This window comes from Tupaia chinensis, unplaced genomic scaffold (genome assembly GCF_000334495.1).
Source record: "Tupaia chinensis unplaced genomic scaffold, TupChi_1.0 Scaffold000443_1, whole genome shotgun sequence".
In the NCBI taxonomy this organism is placed as follows: Eukaryota; Metazoa; Chordata; class Mammalia; order Scandentia; family Tupaiidae; genus Tupaia; species Tupaia belangeri.
In genome coordinates, this window is record NW_006159948.1 from 348,084 (window position 1) to 370,918 (window position 22,835).

Below are 22,835 nucleotides of genomic sequence, written 5' to 3' on the forward strand. Positions count from 1 at the left end.
CTGTGTCTGTGGGCTTTATAAACACATATGGGGTGTGTGTGTGTGTGTGTGTGTGTGTGTGTGTGTGTGTGTGTGATGCCCCAAATCCCAACAGGATAAAGAAATGGGGGAGAAGGGATTACGGCATGACCACACCGCTTCTGGAGATGCTTTCTCCATCTCCCTCTCCCTCTCTTCCTGGTGAGCGTACATGCTGTCTGGCAAATAAAAAGAAATGAAGGAAGGAAATGTCTACTCAAGGTAGGTTTCTGAACACCTTGAAAGAAACCAGAGGGTACAGGCATTCTAAATGAGAACCTCTAACCTAGGACCTAGGACACCCAGAGTCTCAAGCAGGGAGGTCGTGCTTTCTGCTCCTTCATTTTACAGACATTTTCCATGGCCGCCTACTTATTCCCCATGCTCTGAACCAACATTGCAGCACCACCCTGAACAGAGCCATGGCCACCTAGGAAGGTACATCAGGCTAGGGGGAGGAGGGAAGAGCCACACAGTTGCATCAAAGCATTAAGAAAATTCTGTAACAGAGACTCAAATTTTCAAATTCTAGTTTGTGTACACAGTTTTGGCAAGTGCTGCAATATGCACCCACATCTACCTGATGGGTCCCCTCCTTCTGCACTGGACTCCAAAATGAAGGGGCTGCTTGGGCAGAATGCCAACCAATTTTATCCTTGTTTTTCAGTCTACCAAAGTTCACTGCAGTTACATCAGTTATGCTCAATGTGGTGTGTAAGGAAAAGATACGAGAATCCAGTGACAAGACCATGAAATCCCTATAACCCTTTTCCTTTCCAGCTCAGGCAAAAATAGGTTTTTCTAAATGCACTGAGTCTCCTTTTGTTAAATAAACATTTACAAAGCACCTGCTGTTCACCCAAGCACAGCAATAGGAAGCTACTTCATCTCTAAGCAGAATATTTGTATCCTCTAAGATGGTAACAATAAAAACAATTGCACAACATGTAAAAATAGGTATACAATGTGCATACAGGGTCACAAAATTGTTCAGCCGGAGAGCACACAGCACAGCCACCTATGCCTGGGATTCCTTCAAAATCAGGATGGCCTGTTGCATTTGAGTTATGGGACTGTGACATCATCTTATTCTATATTCTTATTTTATGGAGCATTGCTATAATGTCCTTGCAATATATAAAAAAATATATTTTATTTTGCTTTGTACAGGATATCCGATTTCCACCATATCAAATAACAAATCCCAGAAAATAATCTTAATTTGCTTGGTCCTCACACTTTCTTATCCTCCTCTCCAAAGCTGTTTTCCAGTTTTCTAAGATAATCTAGCTTTGCAAGGACGAGTCATAAAAATTCTCACTTTTCCCAGAGGATTTCAGTTGTTGTTTTAATCCTGTTTTCAAAAGAATGATAGACCTTCTGTCGACCCATTTTCTGCAGAGTAGAAACAAGGTCATCTAAAGGCCGGCCACTTGTGATGTCATAATGAACTCAAGAGAGGGACTGGACAGTGGTACAGCAGTAACACAGCATTCTGTGAAGTTGACTCACATGGGAAGGTTCTGGGTTTTCTCCTGGAGAGCTCTCTGAACATGAAAGGCACATGCTTGCCCATGATCTAGAGCTGGCAGGGGCATAAGGACCTCGTCGGGGGTGCCTGTCTCTCTGAATCTCTCTGTCTCTCTTGCTCAAGGAAGAAAGAAAGAATTAAACTTAATTTTGAAAATTAAATTTTAACTCAAAAGAAGCATCCTTTGCTGGGTCGTGTTACACAGGTAACTCTTTCACAAAGGGTTCCCATGTAGCAGACAAGCTCACCAGGAGATCCTTTCCCTTTAATAAGCTAGAGCATGAAAATATGTGTGTAAACACCATGATGTCCATGGGGTATATTTAATATTGTAGTTTTGGGCATTTTTAAAAAGTATATGTGTGTGTGTGTGTGTGTGTGTATACATACATATATATATATATAATCAAGGCACTCACTTTTAATATAATATTGTCAGAGGGCACATGAGGTTGTCAGAGACAGAGAGAAAGGGAAAAAGAGAGGAAAAACACCCTCAGTGGGGTATAGTCACATCACGATCTCTTCTCTTCCACTTCTCCATTCTGTTGGGACTTTGGACACGCATACATGTGTGTCTGGTGTGTTTTTGAAGCCTCTGGGGCTGGGATTCAAATTGCATTTGGCTACGTGGGATCTGGCTCTTTTAGCCACCGGACTACAGGGCCAGTCCAATACTGTAAACTTTATAATTGGATCTACAAATAAAACTTTTCTAAAATGTTCTTCAATGGTCTAAAAAACCCAAATATCTCCTAAAAGAGAGGTTCTTTTTGGAACCTTGATCTCCCTTCCTTTAACATCCTCCCATTTCAGGAGTCATTTGGATTTTCACTTGGGTCATTTTTTAGCTAAAGAAAAAAGATGGGCTTAATGGATTAAATTGGAGAAGACTGGAAAGTTAGAGATGTTTCCTGTGACATCTCTGTTACTTACCCTCAAAGGACCTGAGCAACCCCCAGGCTACTGCCAGGCTTTTTCAGAGTATGATTAACTAAAAGAGCTAAGGATAAACTGGATGTGCATTTTTGTTCTATTTTCATAACCAAGCGCTCTGCATCTTCACAAATTGCTGATGCATACAAGCAATTTTAGTTCAAATCTCAACTGACAAATTTTATTTCTTTGGACGTCACAAACATTGCATTACTATCCATAAAGGACTCTGAGAACATCCTTAGAGCTCTTTGAAGTTTGCATTAAGAGTCTTGAAAAATCCCTATGTGTCCAGAGCAAAAGGGATTAAAACATATCCCCTCCCCTCTGTCCTGGAAAGCCGTGCTGGGCATGGCCACCCATCACCCTCTGGTTCTGAGCCAACCTTGAGACTCTCCTTTCAGGATGGACTACCTGGGTGCTCCGTCACTCTGCCCAACGGAATATATGATATGTGTTCCTTCGTAGCAAACCCACTTTCTGTCCTGAGCTGTCAGCTTTCTGAAGTCTGGACTGGCTTGCATGTGTACCTGGACACTGTGCAAGAGAAGGACCACAGGCACCCTTAAGGAAAAAAGCCATTGGACTTCTCACATTATTGGAATCCATCAGATGCAGAGTTCCATTCCCACTCAATGTCACTCCTTCACCTCCCAGGCTAAAGAATTATTAGATAGTCTGATAGTTGAGCTTTCTCAGAAATCTTAATTAGCACAGACACCACCCTCGCAAGTGCTAGCACCTCTTCTTCAGGGTCACTTTGGTGAATTTGTGACACAAAACCCTCTTGATCTGACGTGGCTGTTTGGAATGTATTATAGGCGCTATCACTGAGGTACAGTGATGAAAAGGTAAGCTGTGTGAAAATTGTCTGAGCCATGAGAGGCATTCACTACTCTGTAATATACAAGCACCAACAGGCAGAGAGAGACACTGTCTGGAGGCAAGAATTGGAAAGGCCCCATTTTCAAAGTAATGATAGGCAGGAGGACTGATTCTTTGAAAGCACATTCATAGACTCACAAGAGTACAATGCTGTGTTTTAGTAAAAAAGAATTCTGACTTAACCCCTAAAAAGAGCAGTAGAATACAACAGACATGATCCTTACAAGTATGAGTGACAGAGCCATCAAAATAATAAAGACGCGTGTGAGTGAGATCCCTAACCAAATTGACATATTTCCATTTGTAGTGACATGACTCAAAATATAAGGACATAAAAACAACAGATAATACTCTCAACTCCTGAGACGTCCATCTTAAATAAAATAAGGAATAAGCAAGGAAGAGCATGGTATAGCAGGAAAAGCCAGGTTTTCAGCTAAGCAGAATTCATCTCTCTGGGCCCTGGTTTTCTCCATGGTAAATTAGGAATATTAGCACTTACCTTGCAGGGCTGCATGAAACAAGATCACATGAAAAGTACCTACACGTGGTCTCTCAAAAATGGCAGCTACTCTTGGTCCTAGCAGATTAGCATTTTTGGATGTAAGCAGATGGTATCATTCAGTATCCTAAATAAAGGTAAGCCAGTGCCGAGGGCAAAGGGTTGGAAAAACAGGGCTGTCAGAAGGGGCAGCAGCTGATCCTAAACCCAAAATCACTCTCTGTTTACACAAGGTAAGGCACCCTGGGTGACCTCAGCAGCTGAAGCACAGCTCTGGGCCCTACACAGTGGGGCCAGTTCCCAACCCTGAGTCGAGTGAATCTAGGGGCCAACTGTCCAGGCCACACACATGCTTTAGAGCCCTGAGCATCTATGAAGTGTAAACACTGTGCTTGATACCTGGCACAAAGGATTGAGATATTTACATATCATACAGTTAAAGGGGGAAGGATGCCAGATTCCTTATTTAGAAAATCAGATAGAGAAATGCAATTCATGTTTGACAAGTTAAGACACCAAAATGCTGTAGGAATGCAAAGATCTTTAAGCAGTATGCCCAGAGCTTACGGCCAAAGTAAAAGCAGTCTGCTCAAAGCAGGAGCTATGTGAGGTCAGACCCTGACTCCACTGATGTTGAAATTGCTGGAAATATTTTCCTATTTCTTCTCTGGAATTACCTCTGGACTATTTTTAAACATTTTCAGGAGAGCAGCTTTTATTTCTGTAAAGGGTAATTTAATTTTTATAATCCAAAAACACGTAAGAGTCTAGCCTGCTAAGGCTGGGTATTATTACTGTGAGTTCAAACAAGGTACGGTTTTGAAGCCATAAGATTTGCTAGAGGGCGCATGAGGTCACCAGAGAGAGACAGAGAGATGCACATAGAGAGAGAGAAAGCAGCTCCAATATGGCACAGTCATGCCACAATCCTTTCTCCTCCTTCTCCATCCCATCAAGATTTCACGGACACGCACGTGCTCAGAATGTTTTTCAAGCCACTAGGGCTGGGATTCAAATGATAGTTGGCCATGTAGCTCCCTTAACCATTAGGCCATAGGGCTAGCCCAAGACTGATTTTCTTGAGAGACGGGAATATTTATGACTGTATAACCCTTACAGAGAGTGCTTCGAAGATGGCATTTGTGAACAATCTTATTTGTTACAGCAATGAGATACCATAAGATCCCTATCAGTAAGACTAAATAAAAAAATAGTGACATCATCAGCTGCTGGCAAGATGCAGAGACACTGGATCACTCAACTTTGCTAGTAGGAATGTAAACTGATATGGCCACGATGAACTAGAGAATGGCAAAACTGAATATGTGCTCGTTATCCACGTCCACACAAAATCTGCACATGAATGTTCATAGCAGCTTTACTCGTAGCCCGAAATAGGAAACAACGCAGTGATCCTTCAATAAGCAAATGGTTAACTAACTATCGGATAGCCATACCAGGGAACACTACTCAGTCTTGATGCGTGCAACAGCATGACTAGATCTCAAGGCAATCATGCTGAGTGAAAGAAGCCATGTATGTATGCAGCATTTCTGAAATGATTGAGTTACAGAAATGGAGGCAGTGAGGTAGTTGGCATTAGTCAGGGTGAGTGAAGTCAAGGAGGTGACAACAGCTATGGAACAGTGGCCCAAGGTGTCCTGGTACTGGACCTCGACTATGGTAGATGTCACATGAATCAACATGTGCCAAAACTGCACAGAACTAAACAAAAATCACACTTGAGTTCACGTAAAACTTGTGAAATCTGAACACAGACAATGGATTTTATCAACGTGGTGATACTATACAACAGTTATACCAAGCATTACCATTGTGGGAAACTGGGTGAAGGGTACACAAATATCTCCACATTATTTCTTTTCTTTTTCTTCATTTCATTTTTTTAGGTTTAGTCACAGGGTGAGTATACTCAGCAGAGACAGAGAGAAGGAAAGTGAGAAATCACCCCCAGGGACGGGGGTGAGGGATAGCCACATTGCAATCCCTTCTCCTCCATTCTCTTCTTGGGATTTGGGCACACACACACACACACACACACACACACACACACATACCCTGTGTGATTTTCAAGCCACTGGATCCAGGACTCAAACAGTGGTCAACCATATGGCTGTCCGGTGCCCTAACTACCACACACTAGCTGGCTCGATGCATTGTTCTTAAAAATGCATCTGAATCTACAATTATGCTGCAAAAAAAGAATTGCTGTTATTGTTTTTAATTCTCAATTGTTCTAATAAACCTATCTTTACTCTCTATCTCCTTACACTGACTGATGTTATTTTTTTTAAAGCACTTATATCACCAAACATCAGACACGTTTATCCATTTACTCTTTGATCCCACCTGTCCGCTCCAATATACAAACTCTATAAGGGTAGAGGCTATTCTGTTCATCCTGCCTTCCTGGTGCCTAGAACACACCTGGCATGTAACTGGTGCAAAGTACATCTTCATGGCATAAGCAAATAAATATGAACTACAGGCTAAATGAAGAATGGATGTGCACTCCTCACAGTGCTCTACAGCACTTGCGACGTTTCTGAAAGCTCTAAAACGTAAATGAGATGATTCGTTCAGCATTTTGCACATTTTCTAACTCCAAGCATTATGGCTCTCAGTGCCGGAACATTTCTTTATAGTGACAGAATTGTAACTTAGCTTCCCAAGAATATAATGCCTTCTTTGCTTTCAGCCTCCAGAGATTCTACCTTTCCTTCCAAAGGTGAAAGTATGGGCTGAATGAAATAATTACATACAAGAATGGGCTTCATCTCAGATTCCATAAGTTCATGGCCGGCTTCATGGCACTTTATAAACTTAGGAGAAAAATACATAACATTAACAAAATAAAATGTTATATTTAATCATGTATCATCAGTTAAAGTTAAATAATCACTTCTTTTGGGGGGGGGTCAAAAGCCTTATCCAATGAAGCTGAGTTTGTTCTAAGAAATCAATTAAATGATTGTCAATGCTAAGTGGAGGCCAGAAACTTGAAGTGAATTGTGAGCCAAACAAAAGAACAAATTGCACTAATTTACTGGATCTGAAACCAAACCTGAACACGAGCTGTTTACTGAAATGTGAACCCACAGAAGCTTGAGAATACTTTCCAAACACACCTGAAGATTCAGTCTAATGAAGTAACTGAGCCAATATATACTTAAAAGCTTTTGAACAGGCTCAAAAACTCAAATAATACAACAAATCAAAGACCCAACTTGAATGAAATGAATATTCCTGTACAGTGAATTGACTAAAGGCGTAGCAGAAAGGTGATTGCACACCCTGTTTTCCAAGTCAGCGTTATACTAATGGTGAGTTTTAAAACAATCAAACCAGCAATTTTTGAAAAAATGAAGAATATAAGATCCTTTTAATATGTGTGTTTTTTATAGAAGCAGGAAAAAGGAAGTTGGGTTCAGAATTAGAATAGAATAGGAGAGGATATAGGGGGATGATGGGAGTGGCTGCCTAGACATGGGAAACCCAACCACTCTGGAGACTCCATTTTAACACAAGGAAGAGACTTACAGTCATGGGATAATCCTAACACCATTACTGCAAAAAATACTGCTTCACAAATGGATACCACCTACTCAGAATAAAAGTCCTGGAACACTGAATCCAGAGATGCAGGTACATTACCTGTGGAGAGCTGGGTGGGGAGGGGGTTCATTTCTTTGTCCACCATCTTCTGGTACAAAGCTCGCAAGCTGAAAGGTTCCACTGTGAAAGGCAGCGTCCCAGTCAACATGGCATACATGTTCACACCTCTGAAAAGAGAGACACCAAAGCATGAGACCAGAGCAAGACCCCAGGGAGGAGCAGGCAAAGAGGAATGGGCTTAGCCAAAGCTTCTGTGCTGTCACTTTCATGCTGATCTCAACAGGCCTTGTTCACAGCCAACTTTCTAGACTTGCGGCATCACACTGAAGTAATGGCATTGAAAGGTTTGGGTGGCAACCCAACTGTGATGACATGGACAAAGGCTACAGAGGGCTATCTGGCTCTCCCCTAAGAAGTGGAAACCATGTCTCTGTCTTCTCTCCAACTGGTAGAGTAAGAAGTCAATAGCAAGGAAATCTGGGCCAAATTATGTGAAAAGAGTCTACAAGGTGTTAGGTACCTCAATAAGTAGTATTGCTATAAGTGGTTTTCCAAGCATGGCCTACAAGGCAGAACTGGAGAGGCCAGACCAATCAGTGCAATAGTTCTCCCTTATCCCTGGTTTTGCTTCTTTGCTTTCAGGTAACCCACAATTATGGTTTGAAAAAATTAAATAGAAAATTCCAGAAATAAATCATTCCTATTTGAGACTGTGTGCCATTCTGTGCAGCATGATGAAATCAAATGCTATCTCACTCAATCCCACGTGGAAATCACCCTGTGTCCAGCATTATCTATGCTGCATACACCATCCACATGTTAATCACTTAGTAGCCATTTGGATTAAAAGATGGACTGTCATGGTACCCCACGTCCAGTGTTCAAGCAATCATTTTTTTACTTAGCAAAGGTCTCAAACATCTAAGAGTAGTGATGCTGGCATAGTTTTAAAAATTAATTTTGCCACAGGGCACATATGTTCACCAGAGAGGTAGGGAAGAGAGAGAAACCATCCCTGTGGGCCACAGTGATGCCGTAATTCCTTCTCCATCTCTCTGTCCTGTCAGGATTTTGGGCATGCGTGCGCAAGCTCCTGATGTGGGGTTTTTTTTTTCCTTCAAGTTGCCAGGTCTAGGACTTGACCACACTGTCAGCCATGTGGGATCCAGCCACCTTAACCTTACCACACCACCAGCTGGCACACTCTTAAAACTGTTCTATTTTATCCTTAGTTGCTGTTGTTCATCTTATTTGTGCTTTATTTATAAATTAAACATTACTATTACTATGGGTATATGTATATAAGAAAAAACACTATGCTGTACAGGATTAGGTATTCTCTGCAGTTTCACTTAAAATGTCTTTGAACATGTCTCTCAAGGATAAGGGGTAGGGTGAGGGGTAACTGTCCAGGGCAAGACCCCTCAGGGAGCCCCAGTCACAGCCTACTAACCAGTGTGCCAGGTTACTCAGCCCTTTGAAATGAAAGCCACATTCTGAAAACTGGTGTTTTGTTCTTCTTTTGAATTTTGCTTGGCTTAAAACTAAAGAAATCACTTATGGAGGTCTTCCCACCCCTATTTTATATTTTATTGTTTATTGTGAGACTGCCACCCGGCCCTGGCCCAATTCTCAGATGTGGTTGAAATACCTTCTGAGTGGGCTTAACTGCTTATATCCAAAGCCAATCTAGAGAACAGCACCATCTTCTCAGAGGATTTTATTTTCTTCATGTGCAAACCTAATATCATTTTGATGAGATTTCCTGATGGGGATGAAATGCCTGCCTGCCAAGAGGTCTCAAGTGTTCAAAAGTGCCCAGGGGGATATGTTTTAAAAACAGGCAACAGGATTTCCAGTCAAAACAAATCCAAGGAGACTGATTGAAATTAAGACCTTTGAGGCCCAGTTCCACTGAGGCGCCTCTGAATTATGGCATTCCAGTTAATGACAGGTACTGGAGCCCATGGACTCCAGTTAGAAACCATTCTCAAATTTCAGACAGATGCTAAGACCCATTTACATTCTACACTCACAGTGGAGTTAGGGAGACAGAAACATAAACAATGATTCCACAAATACTTGCTGGATGGCTCTCTGCCCCAGCCAGGTTATAGGTGCTGGGTACTGATGAGCCAGACAAGGGCCCACCATCTTGGATTTACAACGGAAGAGAGACAGGGAATCAACAAGTAAACAAATAAATAAGGCAATCCTCTCAAGTGGTGACGAGTGCAAAGGGAATAAGAAAATGTTGAACTGAACTGCTTTTGACCACAAGAAGGGTTCAATGAAGGAATGTAGAGGAATTAAAAATAAGTACATAAAGGAGTCAGCAGGCGGTGTTAAGGTGCTGGACTCCCACAGAGTCGACCGCAATTCAAGCCTCTGACCTGGTGGCTTGAAAATCACGCCAGACACGTGTGTGTGTGTGCCCAAAATCCCGAGAGGAGAATGGAGAAGGAATTATGGTGTGTGTGTGTGGGGGGGTGATTTCTCACTTTCCCTCTTTCTCTGTCTCTCTCTGGCAAGCACATGCACCCTATAGCAAAATAAATAAATAAATAAATGAAGTACATAAAGAAGGGAGGTCTCTCACGTGGTGAGTTCGTGTGGGGGATGATATACATAGCTGGCCTGATGTGAAGGTGCGGGGATCAAATGCATAAATCAAGACATGAAGACAAGCGTGAATAAGGCTTATGGAGAGTCACCTAGAGCAGCGTGTGTTTAGTGGGACACAGTCCCCAGGATATGACGGAGATGGAAGGTGAATAAGGCCACATGATTGAAGGAGTAGCCATCTTGTGTAAGAAGATTAAAGGGGCTCAGAGTGGGAAGCAAGAAACTAGCAATAAATCCAGCATGTTGCTATTAAGGTCTGAATGGGAGTGATGCATGCGGTGGAAAGAGAAAGGTATACTTGAAGAGGATACAAGCGGCCAACTTGAAAGGCTGGGTCAATGGAGGGAATAGTGAGAGGACTGAGGAAGCTGGGAAGCAGAGGCAGTATGGGGGCGAAGGAAAGCAATATGAAAAGAACCTACTGCAAGAACCTACCATGGATGCAATGCTTCATTTTAGACATGCTTGAGGTATAGCTAGACAGCCTTGCTTGGAGGGTTCCTAGAGCTCAATAAGAGGAAAAGCTAAGAGGTCCCCAAAACGGTAGAGTTCCTGCATATACAACTTGGGACCAGGGTCTCTCTAGATTGAAACTCCTAAGCCAACTCACAGCATTCGGGGTGATTTTATGCATGAGGAAAGGCTCCCCCTTACTAATCCAAAACGTACATCTTCTACCCATTAGCTGTAGAACAAACCATTTGCTCTTCCATGGTCAGCACTGTACACATTTGAAACTGGAACCAGGACTTTCCTACCCTTCTGGGTCTTCTCCAGATCGAGGACTCCAAGCTCTTTGCCCATGTTTAATGTGACGTGGTTTGTAGGCTCCCGCAGCAGCCTGGCTCTCTGCCCTGTACACACACCAACTGTCTCATGTAGTGAAGTTCAGTGAATAAGGCTACAGAATTGAAGGAGTAGTTTTACAGTTTTCACACTACATAACTAAGACTTACTATTTACTTTTCATTTAAATTTTTATTGCCAGAGGACCTATGTGCTTGCTAGAGACAGAGACAGAGAGAGAAAGCACCCCCTAATGGGGCATAGTCACACCACGATCTTTTCTCTTCCACTTCTCCATCCTCTTAGGACTTTGGGCATTCACACATATGCGCCTGCTGTGTTTTTTCAAACTGCTGGGGCTGGACTCCAACCATGATTGGTTATGTGGGATCTGGCTCCCATAACCACTGGGCTATGGGGTTAGCCTAGGGACCTACAGACTTAATATTTCAGCAGAATCAGAGTGGTTTGAGCTCAAGGGGCAGGGGTGGACAAAGGATTTTCTCTGCCTAACCTTGGCTCTAACATTCATATCTAAAGATGAAGAGCCTAGTACTTACAGAACATCATCTTTTTTTCTCAGATAAGTATTTTGTAATGTCCAATTTATACACCGTTTCTCACACTTGGGTACACAGACACATTCTCAGGGATGTGAACAGCAGCTCTCTTTTGCTTCTCTTCTCCCCTCGTCCCCTTCTATCCTCTTCTCTTCTCTTTTGCCAGAGGGTAGGTGTGTGTGTGCACAAGACAGAGGAAGGGAGAAAGCACCTCTCAATGGGCCTGATTATACTGAAATCCTTTTTTATTCCATTTCCCCATTCCTCCAGGATCCTGGGCAGGTATGCACACGTCTGGCATGCTTTTCTAGTCGTCAGCCTGAGGTTCGAACCTCAGTGGGCTCCCTTTGCACAGAACTTAACCACTGAACTGCGGGGCCAGCTTTGATTTTCTTTTTGATGTTCTACTACAATTTTCTGCAAAGTATGACTAGGACCATTAGGATAAGCTTAGCTAATTGGGAGGCTAAAGCAGAAGGATTATGGCATGGTAAGATCCTGTTGAAAAACATGTTTTTCTCTTCCTTTCTCTTCCTCTCTCTCATAAAACAAACAACTAAACAAAAATAGCCTAAGTAACATATAGGATAGTCAAGAATGCTTTTCTGGGACCAGCAGTTAGCGTAATGACTATGTCGCTGGACTCCCACGTAATCAACCATGGTTCGAGTCCCGGACCCGGTGGCTTAAACTCACGCCGAGCGTGTGTGCGTGTGTGCCCAAGATCCCGAGAGGAGAATGGAGAAGAAGGGATTGCAGCGTGGCCATCCCCCCTGGGGGGTGATTTCTCACTTTCTGTCTCTCTGTCTCTCTCTGTCTGTCTGGCGAGTGCACGCGCCCTATAGCAAAAAAGCTCTCAAAAAAAAAAAAAAAAAGAATGCTTATCTGTAAAAGAACAGTTTGAAAGATAATGCTCTATGCTCTATCACATTTTATGTTCCTTTTCATCTTTTTTAAACTTTATTTATTTACGTATCTTAATTTGACCAAAGAAGGACAGAGCAAGAGAGAAAGAGAGAGGGAAAGTGAGAAAGCAAGCCACCAGGTCCTGGGCTTAAACCATGGTTGGCCATGTGAGAGTCCAGCGCCCTTAACCACCACATCACCTGCTGTGTTCCACCTTCGGGGAACACAGAGCTTTCTGTTATAGGTAGACTGCATCAAACAGTGCAGAGTCCTCTAGGAAGTAGGACATTGTGATGGTGGAAGGGACCCCACCTGAAGGGGCTTGATGTATCGCTGGGGCCAGAAGACCAACCTTAAAATCTTTATGAAAGTTTCTTTCTTCAAGACTTTGAGACACCAAACTGCTTGCTTCTTGTCACCAACTGGATTCAGAAGATGACAAAATCTCAAGTCACTGCATACGACATCTCTTTGCCTCATTCTACCATATGACTGGGACCACAGATAAAGTTAACAGACACGTCATAAAGATGGCGCTGATGAGCTCCAGGTGTCAGGGATTTGATCAGCATTGAGCAAGCAGTCTGTATGCTAACTCTGATTACTTTACAACTGATTCTGGAATATCATTTCTCTTGGAGGAGTTCATTACCAACAAAAGTAGTCACAAATCCTTAAAGAGGACTTAGCTCTCTCATCCCAGAGTACCTCCTTTATAAAATGTGGGTAACAGTACCTACCTCTCAGGTTGTATGACGGTCAAATGCACTAAAACATAGAAAGTGCTGAAGGCTGTGTCTGGCATAAATTAAGTGCTCAATAAATGTCATCTACTGTTTCACCAAACAGCCTCTGTGGCCCAGTCAGTGGTATACTGGCCTACAGAAAGGAAGCCACATGTCAACCATGGTTCAGATCCCCAGCCCCATTGGTCAGAATGCGTGTAAGGAACATGCACACAGGTCTGCGTCCTGATATTTTATAGGACTGGAAGAAGGGGGTGATGGCATGACTAGACGTTGTGGAGAGTTTCTCTCTCTTCCTTTGTGTATACATACATGCTCTGCCAGAATTTAAATTTTAAAATAAGATCATGACAAAAAGCTACAATTACATTTGTACTCTATCCCAAATAATAGAAACAGTCATTGAGTCCCAGAATGCGTGTAAAGAACATGCACCACAGGTCTGCGTCCTGATATTTTATAGGACTGGAAGAAGGGGGTGATGGCATGACTAGACGTTGTGGAGAGTTTCTCTCTCTTCCTTTGTGTATACATACATGCTCTGCCAGAATTTAAATTTTAAAATAAGATCATGACAAAAAGCTACAATTACATTTGTACTCTATCCCAAATAATAGAAACAGTCATTGAGTCCTAGGAGATTTTAAAAGGAAAGCTAGAGTGAGCATCTCAATTTCTCTTCCCTAGAATTGTTATGCATGTTTAATATCTAGGTAAAGAGAAATCTGGTCCCTTTGACAGTTCAGAAGTATGTAAGCATGCCAAGAGAAAAATGAGGAATGCAGCTTATAAACCTCAGGAATCCCACAGAATGAGCAGGAGTTTCCAAACATGTTCAGAATTTCCTGATGGGTCAGTCTTTTTGAAATATAGCCCAGGGTCTTGCAGGGTTCTCTGCAGCAGGTATGGCATCCCCCTAAGTCAAAAATAGTTTTAAAGACAGAGCAGCGAGAGACTGGGATGAAGGAAGGCAACAAGCAAATACTACCCGGGTTTCCTAAGCAGAAAGAAATAAGGGTAGGGTGAATCATTACTGGGTGAAAGAAAAACACAAAGGACACTGGACACATAACTTAGAATGGATGTAATAGGTCGTTTTGTCAGTAAAAGAGATAGGGTACTTTACAGAGCAGAGAGTCAGCATACCTTTGACTATGGCTTAGGTTTAGGTCTGTTATGCACCTCATTGTAACTAGCCTTTGGATCTGAGGTTTTGAAAAAACAATTGAATGACTGGACAGATAGGCTAAAAGTCTTTCCGATGTCACCAAGCACCAACTAGAAGCCTCTATTCTGTCAATGGGTTGTTTAAGTGAATGATTCCTTTTCTTAACCCTGTATGCACACCCACTGACCCACATCATCCTACAAGGATTAACTAGAAAGAAAATAAAAGCTTTCTAAAGAAAATAATCAGAATACTTGTTTAAAATACAATTTAAGGAGGAGGAGCTCTCTCACACAGGTAGTGCCACTGATGGAACCAAATGATTAAGAACTACAAAGGGATGTAGAAATTCCAGAGAATTTGACTCAGCCATTGCATCCTACACAACGTTCCCCCTCTAGGGCCCAATCTTCAACACCTTTGAAGATTAGGTTATTCAAAGCTTTCCATTAAAAAAGAAAGAGAAAGAGAGAAAAAGAAAGAGAAAGAAAGAAAGAAAGAAAGAAAGAAAGAAAGAAAGAAAGAAAGAAAGAAAGAAAGAAAGAAAGAAAGAAAAAGAAAGAAAGAAGGAAGGAAAAGAAAGAAAGAGAAAGAGAAAAGAAAAGACAAAAGACAAAAAAGACACTGGACAGTGGAATACTCTGCTATCAAAAGAGAAAGAAAGGCCCAACTTAGTGGCACAATCAGTAGCAAACAGAACTGCAGAGCTGGAAGCCACATGGCTGTTCAGGGTTCAGACACTTGGGATGGACTGAAAACCCACCAGCTGTGTGTGTACATGCCCAAGATCCTGAAGAGCTGAAGGGCTGGGGAAAGGGACCACAGCATGATAGGACTCTGTCAGGTGTTTTTCTCTTAACTCTATCTCTCATGGATGCACATACAACATCATGAAAAAATAAACTTCAAAAAGAGAGAGTGAGTGACACTGAAGGGCAGGTGCAAGAAGAGGGAAAGGGCCCATAAAATATTAATGTGGACTCTTTGGGATTAAGTGAGAGGCCAAATGATGGCCTTAGTCTTCAGTCTAATATACACAAATATATTCCCTAGAGGGAAATCTGGGGTATCATCCTGCCATCCCAGAGTGAAAAGACAGTCACTGCTTCCCGCAGAAGATGCCAACAACTTGAACAAGGTGCAAGGGACAAAGCAACTGACAGAGCTACACTGGCAGGTGAGGATCTAACTACTTGCTCTCACGGGGCATGTGGGCAGGAGCCTCGGAAACTACCCAGCTTATACCAGAGTGCAGCTGAGAGAACTGCTGGGTGATACACCAAAGAAGCACTTTGGAACATGAAAAATAACTCTCCACCTGAAAGTAATAGCCTTCCATTCTTTATCTATTTCCAGTGTAAACTCTTGAAAATAGAATAGGGACAGATCACCCATTTGGAAAATCTCAAACAGCACTAATGCTCCATTAAATGGCCTGTATTTAGCAACGAATTATTTTCTGGTGGATTTACAGACTTCTGTTCCCTTGTTCCATTGCTCCTTCCCCTCTTCTGCACAAGCTTGCACCCACCTTCAAAACATGTTTTGGATTTTATAACTGAAAACTGTCAGAAATTAAAGGAAGCTTCTCTCATAAAAGTCATAAGTCCTAAACTTCCTGAAAGCAACACAGATCTCCTCTTTCTCCTGTGCCTTTTCATTCATGAAGGCATCTGAAAGGAGAAAAGGGCCTGCCAGAGATGCGGTGGTTAAGGTGGCGAGATCCCGCATGGGTCACTGCACAGTTTGAGTCCCGGACTCAGCAGGTTGAAAAATATGCCAGCACATATGCTTGTCTGCCCAAGGTCCCTAAAGGAGAAATGGAGGCCAAGGAATTGCAGTATGGCCATTCCCCACAGGGGGCGCTTTCTCCCGTTCTCTCTCTCTCTCTCTCTCTCTGTCTCGTCTCCACTGAGCACACATGCCCACTGACAAATTAATTTAAAAAAAAAAAAAAGGAGAGAAAATAGAAAACATATCTTTCTTTACTTGACCCCTGCCCGCAGCTGATGGTATCTGGTAGTACTTTTACAAATACCGAGCCCGAGGTATGAGCAAATTCTCTCTCCCTCCTGATGCCTTCCTCTATTAGGAGACAGGAGCACTGGAAACAAGATTATGCCCCGCAGCCAGCTTATCCACTCAAATGAATTCCCAGAGGGGATGTTTCCCCACTAGACGGGCGTCAGGGTGCTGTGCCCGTTCTCCATGCAGCACCAGGTCTCCACATAAACACTTCACCCACCTCAGGGGCCACCCTGGGGACAGAGTTCTGGCTGAGAAGATGTCACATTCTCAATCCTTTGGGGATAGAACTCCAAGTGCCATTTCTCTTACCCTTAGAGATTCACAAAAGCTTTTAAATGAGCATTGTAATATTCTGAAAATAAAGTTAACTTTGATTCTTTTCATTTAAAAAGTACACCTGCATTAGAGTTTTTAATTAGCATAGATGCCACTCTGAGGAAAAGTCAATTAACAATAATAAAGGTTCAACGCACCAAAACGAACATTTTTGTTGTGTTTGAAATTTCAAAGCTCACTGGAGATACATACATACGTTTCAAGTCATCTAGAGTAAAAGAAACAAGGGGATAATTTTTTTTTTTTTTGAAAAATGTTTGCTATAGGGCACATGCCAGAGAAACAAAAAATGAGAAATCACCTCCCATGGGGGATGGTCATGCCACAATCCCTTTTCCTCCATTCTTCTCTCAGGATTCTGGGTATACACGCACACACACTTGATGTGAGTCTTAAGTCACTGGGTCCAGGACTCAACTGCAGTCAACAATGTGGGAGTCCAGCAACGTAACCATTATACCATCTGCTGGTCCCAAGAAGTGGATAATTTTAAGGATTTTTTTAATGGTCTTAAAACTAATGAAAAAAATCCCCAAAGAGACAGTACCATTTCTCATTTCCATTGTGAATTGCTGCTTCACTCGAGAAGGAGGTCCGGGGAGCCCTGTTCATGGGGGCAGATCTTTCTCTCCCAGGGTATCCTTGAATGACAAGCCCATTCCCTCCTCAACTGGTCTCAGAAATCTTAGAGAACCTCTCTATCATCAGTCAGGGTCCAAAAGCTTTGGGGAGGGGAGTTTGGTTCTGTTGTTGTTTCAGAGCAATAAAAAGAGAAGACATTTTATAATAACAGTGTCTGACTTAGGAAGAAAATTGGTTACATTTTCACTCTCTTTTTAAACAGCCTTTTAAATTAAATTCTCCTTAAATTTTCCATTTCCAATTCTACCAGCAAAGTCGAAGGCAACAAACAGAAACCTAACCTGATCTCAGACACAATACCCCAAAGCGGTGGAAAATTAATCTCTTAAAGTAGGTTCTAAAGTTTTAAGTTTTTGCCAAGATTAAGAGCAATAGTAATTAGATATTTGGCATCTGCTGGTCTTTGTGTAGGCTGTACCCTCTCCCTGAGCAGAACCCTCACCTCGTCTCCACCCAGCCAACTGCATGTCATCCCTCAGGAACAGACTAAACTCGCCTCTGCTGCCTTCTACATTTGTTGGTGATATTTTATTATTTCTGATTTACTTACGATCACTGTACATTTTTTGTGAACTACAGTAGGTTTTTCGAAGCACATATATAATGTATAATAATCAAGTCAAGGATACGCACATACTCACCACCTGCAACATTTATCATACATTCTTTTTGTTTGTTTGTTTTTTAGAGAGAGAGATTTTTGCTACTGGGTGCATGCATTTGCTGGAGAGACAGAGAGAGATAGAGAGACAGAAAGTGAGAAATCACCCCGAGGGGATGGCCACACTACAACCCCTTCTCCTCCATTCTCCTCTCAGTATTTTGGGCACGCACACACAGGTGACCAGTGTGAGTTTTAAGCTGCTGGGTCCAGGACTTGAACCGCAGTCAACTACATGGGAGTCCAGCAACGTAACCATTACACCATCTGTTGGTCCTTCATTTATCATTACATCCTATGGTACGCATTCAAAATTTGCAGTACAGGGTGTTTTGGGAAGTGCATACTATTTCGTTACCGAGGTTCTTTGCTCGGCACACTACACTGTTCTTCACCTCCCTCACTCGTTTACAAACACCGCGCATCCTCTGAAGCCTGCTTAGCTTAACCCAGCCCTGAAGTAAGTAGCTGCCTCTTCTGCTCCACCTGACATGCTGAACTTGTTTATAGGTAAGGCTTGGTGGTAAGAGATATCTCAATCACTTGGGCTGTTGTAACAAAATGCCACACCTGGGTGGCTCAAACAATGGACACTTATTTTCTCACAGTCCTGGAGGCTGGAAGTCCAAGATCAGGGTGTTGGCGTGGTCAGGGTCTGGTGAGGCTGCCTTCTTGCTGTGGCCTCATATGGCAGAGGGAAAGAACAAGCTCTCCACTGTCATTTCTGATAAGGGCATTGATCCCATCGTGTGGCCCCTCCCTCAGGACCTCACCTAAACCTAAGTACCTCCCAAAGGCCTTAGCTTCCAGTACCATCAGGCTGAAAATGAGGATTTCAATATATTAATGAGGTGGGAAGGCAAAATTCAGCCCATAGCAGTAGGTAGGTAAGTGTGTTAGGTTACAAAAAAATAAAAATGTTTACAAAACCACAGTTCTTTGCCACTGTCCCCATGTAGGTGGTGGGTCTATCTCCCTCCTGACTTAGGACATTATAAACATGATCCAGAGGCACCTGGAGAAGTACCTGTGCACTGGGATCTGCCCTCTCTGACTCCAGAACATTCTTCCACCATCACATGCACAAAATTCCACACACATTGTGCTTTTCTTTGGTTCTCCCTCTCAGTAAACTCAGGGCTATGCCACAGTTAGCTAAAAGAGCACTGTTCACATGGTGCATTCCACCCACATGGGCTTTCACATACGGTCCTTTATTTCACCAGGACTAACAACGAGGCATCATCAGAGCTTCTCAGACCACCTTCTGAGATTATATATAATATACTTGATTTTCTTGGGGAAAGAAATGCCCTTAAGTGGAGGTCAACCAAGAAATGCCCAGCTGCCCCAGGGGCAGCCCAGCCATGCCAGAAGCCAGGCTGGAGGAGAACAGGGGCCATCTCCTCCACTGTCCTCCCCTCTCCGATCGCACCAACACTTCCAGATGGTGTGGCAGCTTCTGGTTCACGCATATATAGAGAAAGTGGCAACAGGCCGAGGGTCAGAAAGAGCCTCCGCTGGGAGCAGGGCCGTTGATTTTCACTACGGGCCGAGGACTGAGAAATGGAGCATCTGCAGAAATGTCGATTCTTTTTCCTGGTCAATCACCTTGGCGGAGGGGAAAGAATGAAGTCTGAGCTTCAACGTGGTTTTTCTGCAGCCTGTGCTTTTCAGTTCCCTTTTTACTTCCTGACAGGAAAACTGATTTGCTCCCATGCCACAGTTAGCTGGAGGGACAGAAGTCCCACACCAGTTGTGAAGAACACGGTGTCAGTCATAGTGAGCCTCATCATGGGAGCAGTCCAACTGTTCCCGTGACCCACGTGGCTTCATCCCCCCCACTAACACTCTAGGCTTGGAGGAGATGCCTGCTTTGCCAGAAGTGGCTGAAAGGGGCCCGTTCCCCAGGTGCAGCCTCAGTACTCCGATAACTGGGGCCAACAGGATCATGTCCAGTGCCCTCAAGAGCAAGGCCTCATGAGCAAACTGTCGCCGGCTCTCACCCACTGACTTCTCTACCCTTTGGTCATTACGTCTCCCACCTCCCTGTCACTTCAGCCGGTGACACCCATGGAGGCTCTTATTTTTGGTGTGTTTGCACACAGATTCCCCCTTTCATAGCTTGTCATTTAGCTATGAAATGGAAAGTCTGTCCCTTCTATTCTTCCCTCCCTTCCCTGCCATCGCCTCCCCCCACCTCCTTTTCTTCCTTCTTTCCTCGCTAGCCCAGGCTCCATGCCAGGTGCTGAGGGATCCCTGGGAACAAGCAAAGCAATTCCTGCCCTTGGGTCCAGCCCAGGGTGTTTCGGTAAACGGACAATGACTACATAGTGAGGACCTGGAACAGAGAGCAGAGGGCTGGAGGGGACATAGAAGGCTTGAAGCCAGACAGCTGATGGCAGGAGGGCTGCCTGGTGAAGCAGTACCCAACAAAACAAGAGGGAAAGGGCCAAGACCAGGGGCGGGGCTGGGGCAGGGGGAAGGAAGTCCAGGCTGAAGGAACTCTGTGTACGAGACAGGCAGAACCTACCAGGAACCGTGAGAGAGTGATGGGGAGGGAGGTGAGGAGAATGGCTTAGATGAGGCCACAGGGTCAAGCAAGGGCCTAACACACTGCCTGGTTCAAATCTCAGCCCCACCATTTAGCAGCTCTGTGACCTTGAGCAATTTTATTAATTTATCTTATGATCGGTTTCCTTTCCCATAAAATGGCATAACAGATAGTAACGATTTCACTGGGTTATGGTGACAATTAAATGACATTGTGTCTGGTGCACCCCAAGCATTCAGCAAACTTCTGATTTTCTGCTGACCTGGGAAGTGAGCAAAGACAGAGAATGGCAGGACTTCCAGAGACCGCTCAGATCCACACACCCCTCAGTTCCTCTCATCTCCCACAGCTGTATCTGAATCAGGATCCCACTCTCTGCCTAGGGCCCATTTTTCCATGGCAAGGAATTTAGTCCTATCTTAGGGTCCAGAACTCTAAGGGATTCCATCCCATATGATGGCTGGTGATGGGCTCATCATCAGGCCATGAAGGACCTGGGCTCCATAGCCAGGGCCTGGTGCCTCTAAAGTAACCAGTGATTCAGTTTTTCAAATATTTATTGCTTTTTCCCCTAGGGGCCTTCGCTTGCTAAATACTGAGAATAAAATGGAGAACCAGACCAACAGGCCCTACCCTCACGCGGCATCCTTCCCTGCTAGAGACACACAGGAACAGAGTGACAAACGGGAAAATGACACACTGTGGTAGGTGCTAAAGAGATAACTGAAGGGTGAGGAGACAGGATGGGCAAACCTTGGCAGGGACCAGAGGCAGTCCCTGCAGTGTTACCACTGGGTTAAAACTGGAATGTGGGAGTGGGCGGGCCATTGGAAGAGCTAGGAAATGGCATCCCGGGTGCAGGAAATAGCAAGTACAAAGCCCAGGGGTTGGACTAAAGGGAGGCTATATGAAGAACGGAGAGCAGAGGGCAGGGCAGTGCGCAAACAGGCAGAGGAGGTGGGCAGAAGTGATCCCTGCAAGGAGCGTGGGCCATGCACCAAGACGGAGTCTTATGTGGATGGTGATGAGGGCTCTGGCAGGGCTTTCAGTAGGGAGGGGACAGGAGGATTTACGGAGCCAAACTGTGAGCCCTGTGAGGGCAGGACTTCGTTTTCTTATTCCCAGCACCTCTTATATTTTGGCAAAGGCCACTCTGACGGTTTGTGTAGAAAAGACTAGAAAGAACAGAAATGGAAAGCTGAGCCCCAAAGAATGGCTGATTGTATACCCCAGAACCTGTATGTAATACACTCCCTCAAATACCCGAGCATTATCTCATGAGAAAGGCACAGTGGAGACTGTGGAAGGCAGCTGTGACTTTTACCAGCTCAATAACTCACATGGACCAGACATCAATTTTGGGACCGTATTTCTTCCTGGCGAGCAGTTCAGGTGCAGCGTAGGCAGGACTGCCACACTGCGTGCTGAAGGGGTCCGAGTACCCCAGGATTCCTGCACAGTTGCTCAAACCGAAGTCTGCAAAGAAGGGAGAACAAAACAGCTCCAAGTTAGAAAATTGCAGAAATGAGGAAGGATTTAAAAAAAAAAAAAAAAAGGAACAAAAAGGCAGCAGAAAACACATAATTTAGCATCCAAAAGGCAAGGCCAGCAGCTGCAAATCATAACCTCTGGATATGAGCCTCAAGACAAAAGAAAGTCAGGTGGGGGTTCCCTTGCTTAACTGGGAACACTGTACGCCAGGCCTCGCTGTAAAATCCAGCAAGAGCTAAGAACAGGTGGAGCCAAAACACATGTCCACCAAATCTCGTGGGTGGGTCAACCAGGAAAAGGAGAGGCTTCACTTTTCAGGACTAAGGCAGCCACAACACAAGTGAGTGGCTCGGAGTCGGTGCTCTGGCTTCCAAGTGGCCAAGTGGAGAAAAGTGGAAGGCTGATTCCTTCTGGCTGGTTGTCTGTGTCACCCTCTGCGACGTGATCCAGCTGATTTCTTCAGCTGAACGTTTTCATTTCATGAAAGTCTTAAAATATAGTCCCCCTCCCTCGTATACAGTTATGGTGATCTGAAGAGACAGAAATAGCATCATGTATGCCTGGCAAGTAAGATACCCTGGATGTTGGCTGGGAAGACAACCCTGGAAGGATGGCGATGCAAACCGGACTCTGACCACGTGGGATCGCTTTGTTCTTGGATGAGGAAGACAACTTGGAAGAGGAAAGAAAAGCATGGTGCAACTAAAGCTGCTTGGGGTCTATTACGGCCTTTCTGCTGTGCTTACTTTTGATCTTTGAGATAACCACAACTGGCAGGTAATTAGGGAGCTGTGAGTGTTATGCACTCATCGGTTACCTTTCCT

The 22,835-nt window shown here is 43.9% G+C and overlaps 1 protein-coding gene across 1 annotated transcript in view; it reads right to left on the bottom strand.

Annotated features, from left to right (window-relative positions):
- HUNK (hormonally up-regulated Neu-associated kinase) overlaps positions 1–22,835 on the bottom strand; it is a 149,099-nt gene that overhangs the window by 35,576 nt on the left and 90,688 nt on the right. The window contains exons 6-7 of the mRNA XM_006155282.1: positions 21,861–21,996; positions 7,548–7,675 (exon numbers count right to left, since the gene is read on the bottom strand). Coding sequence (XP_006155344.1) covers positions 7,548–7,675; positions 21,861–21,996 — 264 coding nt within the window. The remainder of the gene's footprint in view (positions 1–7,547; positions 7,676–21,860; positions 21,997–22,835) is intronic.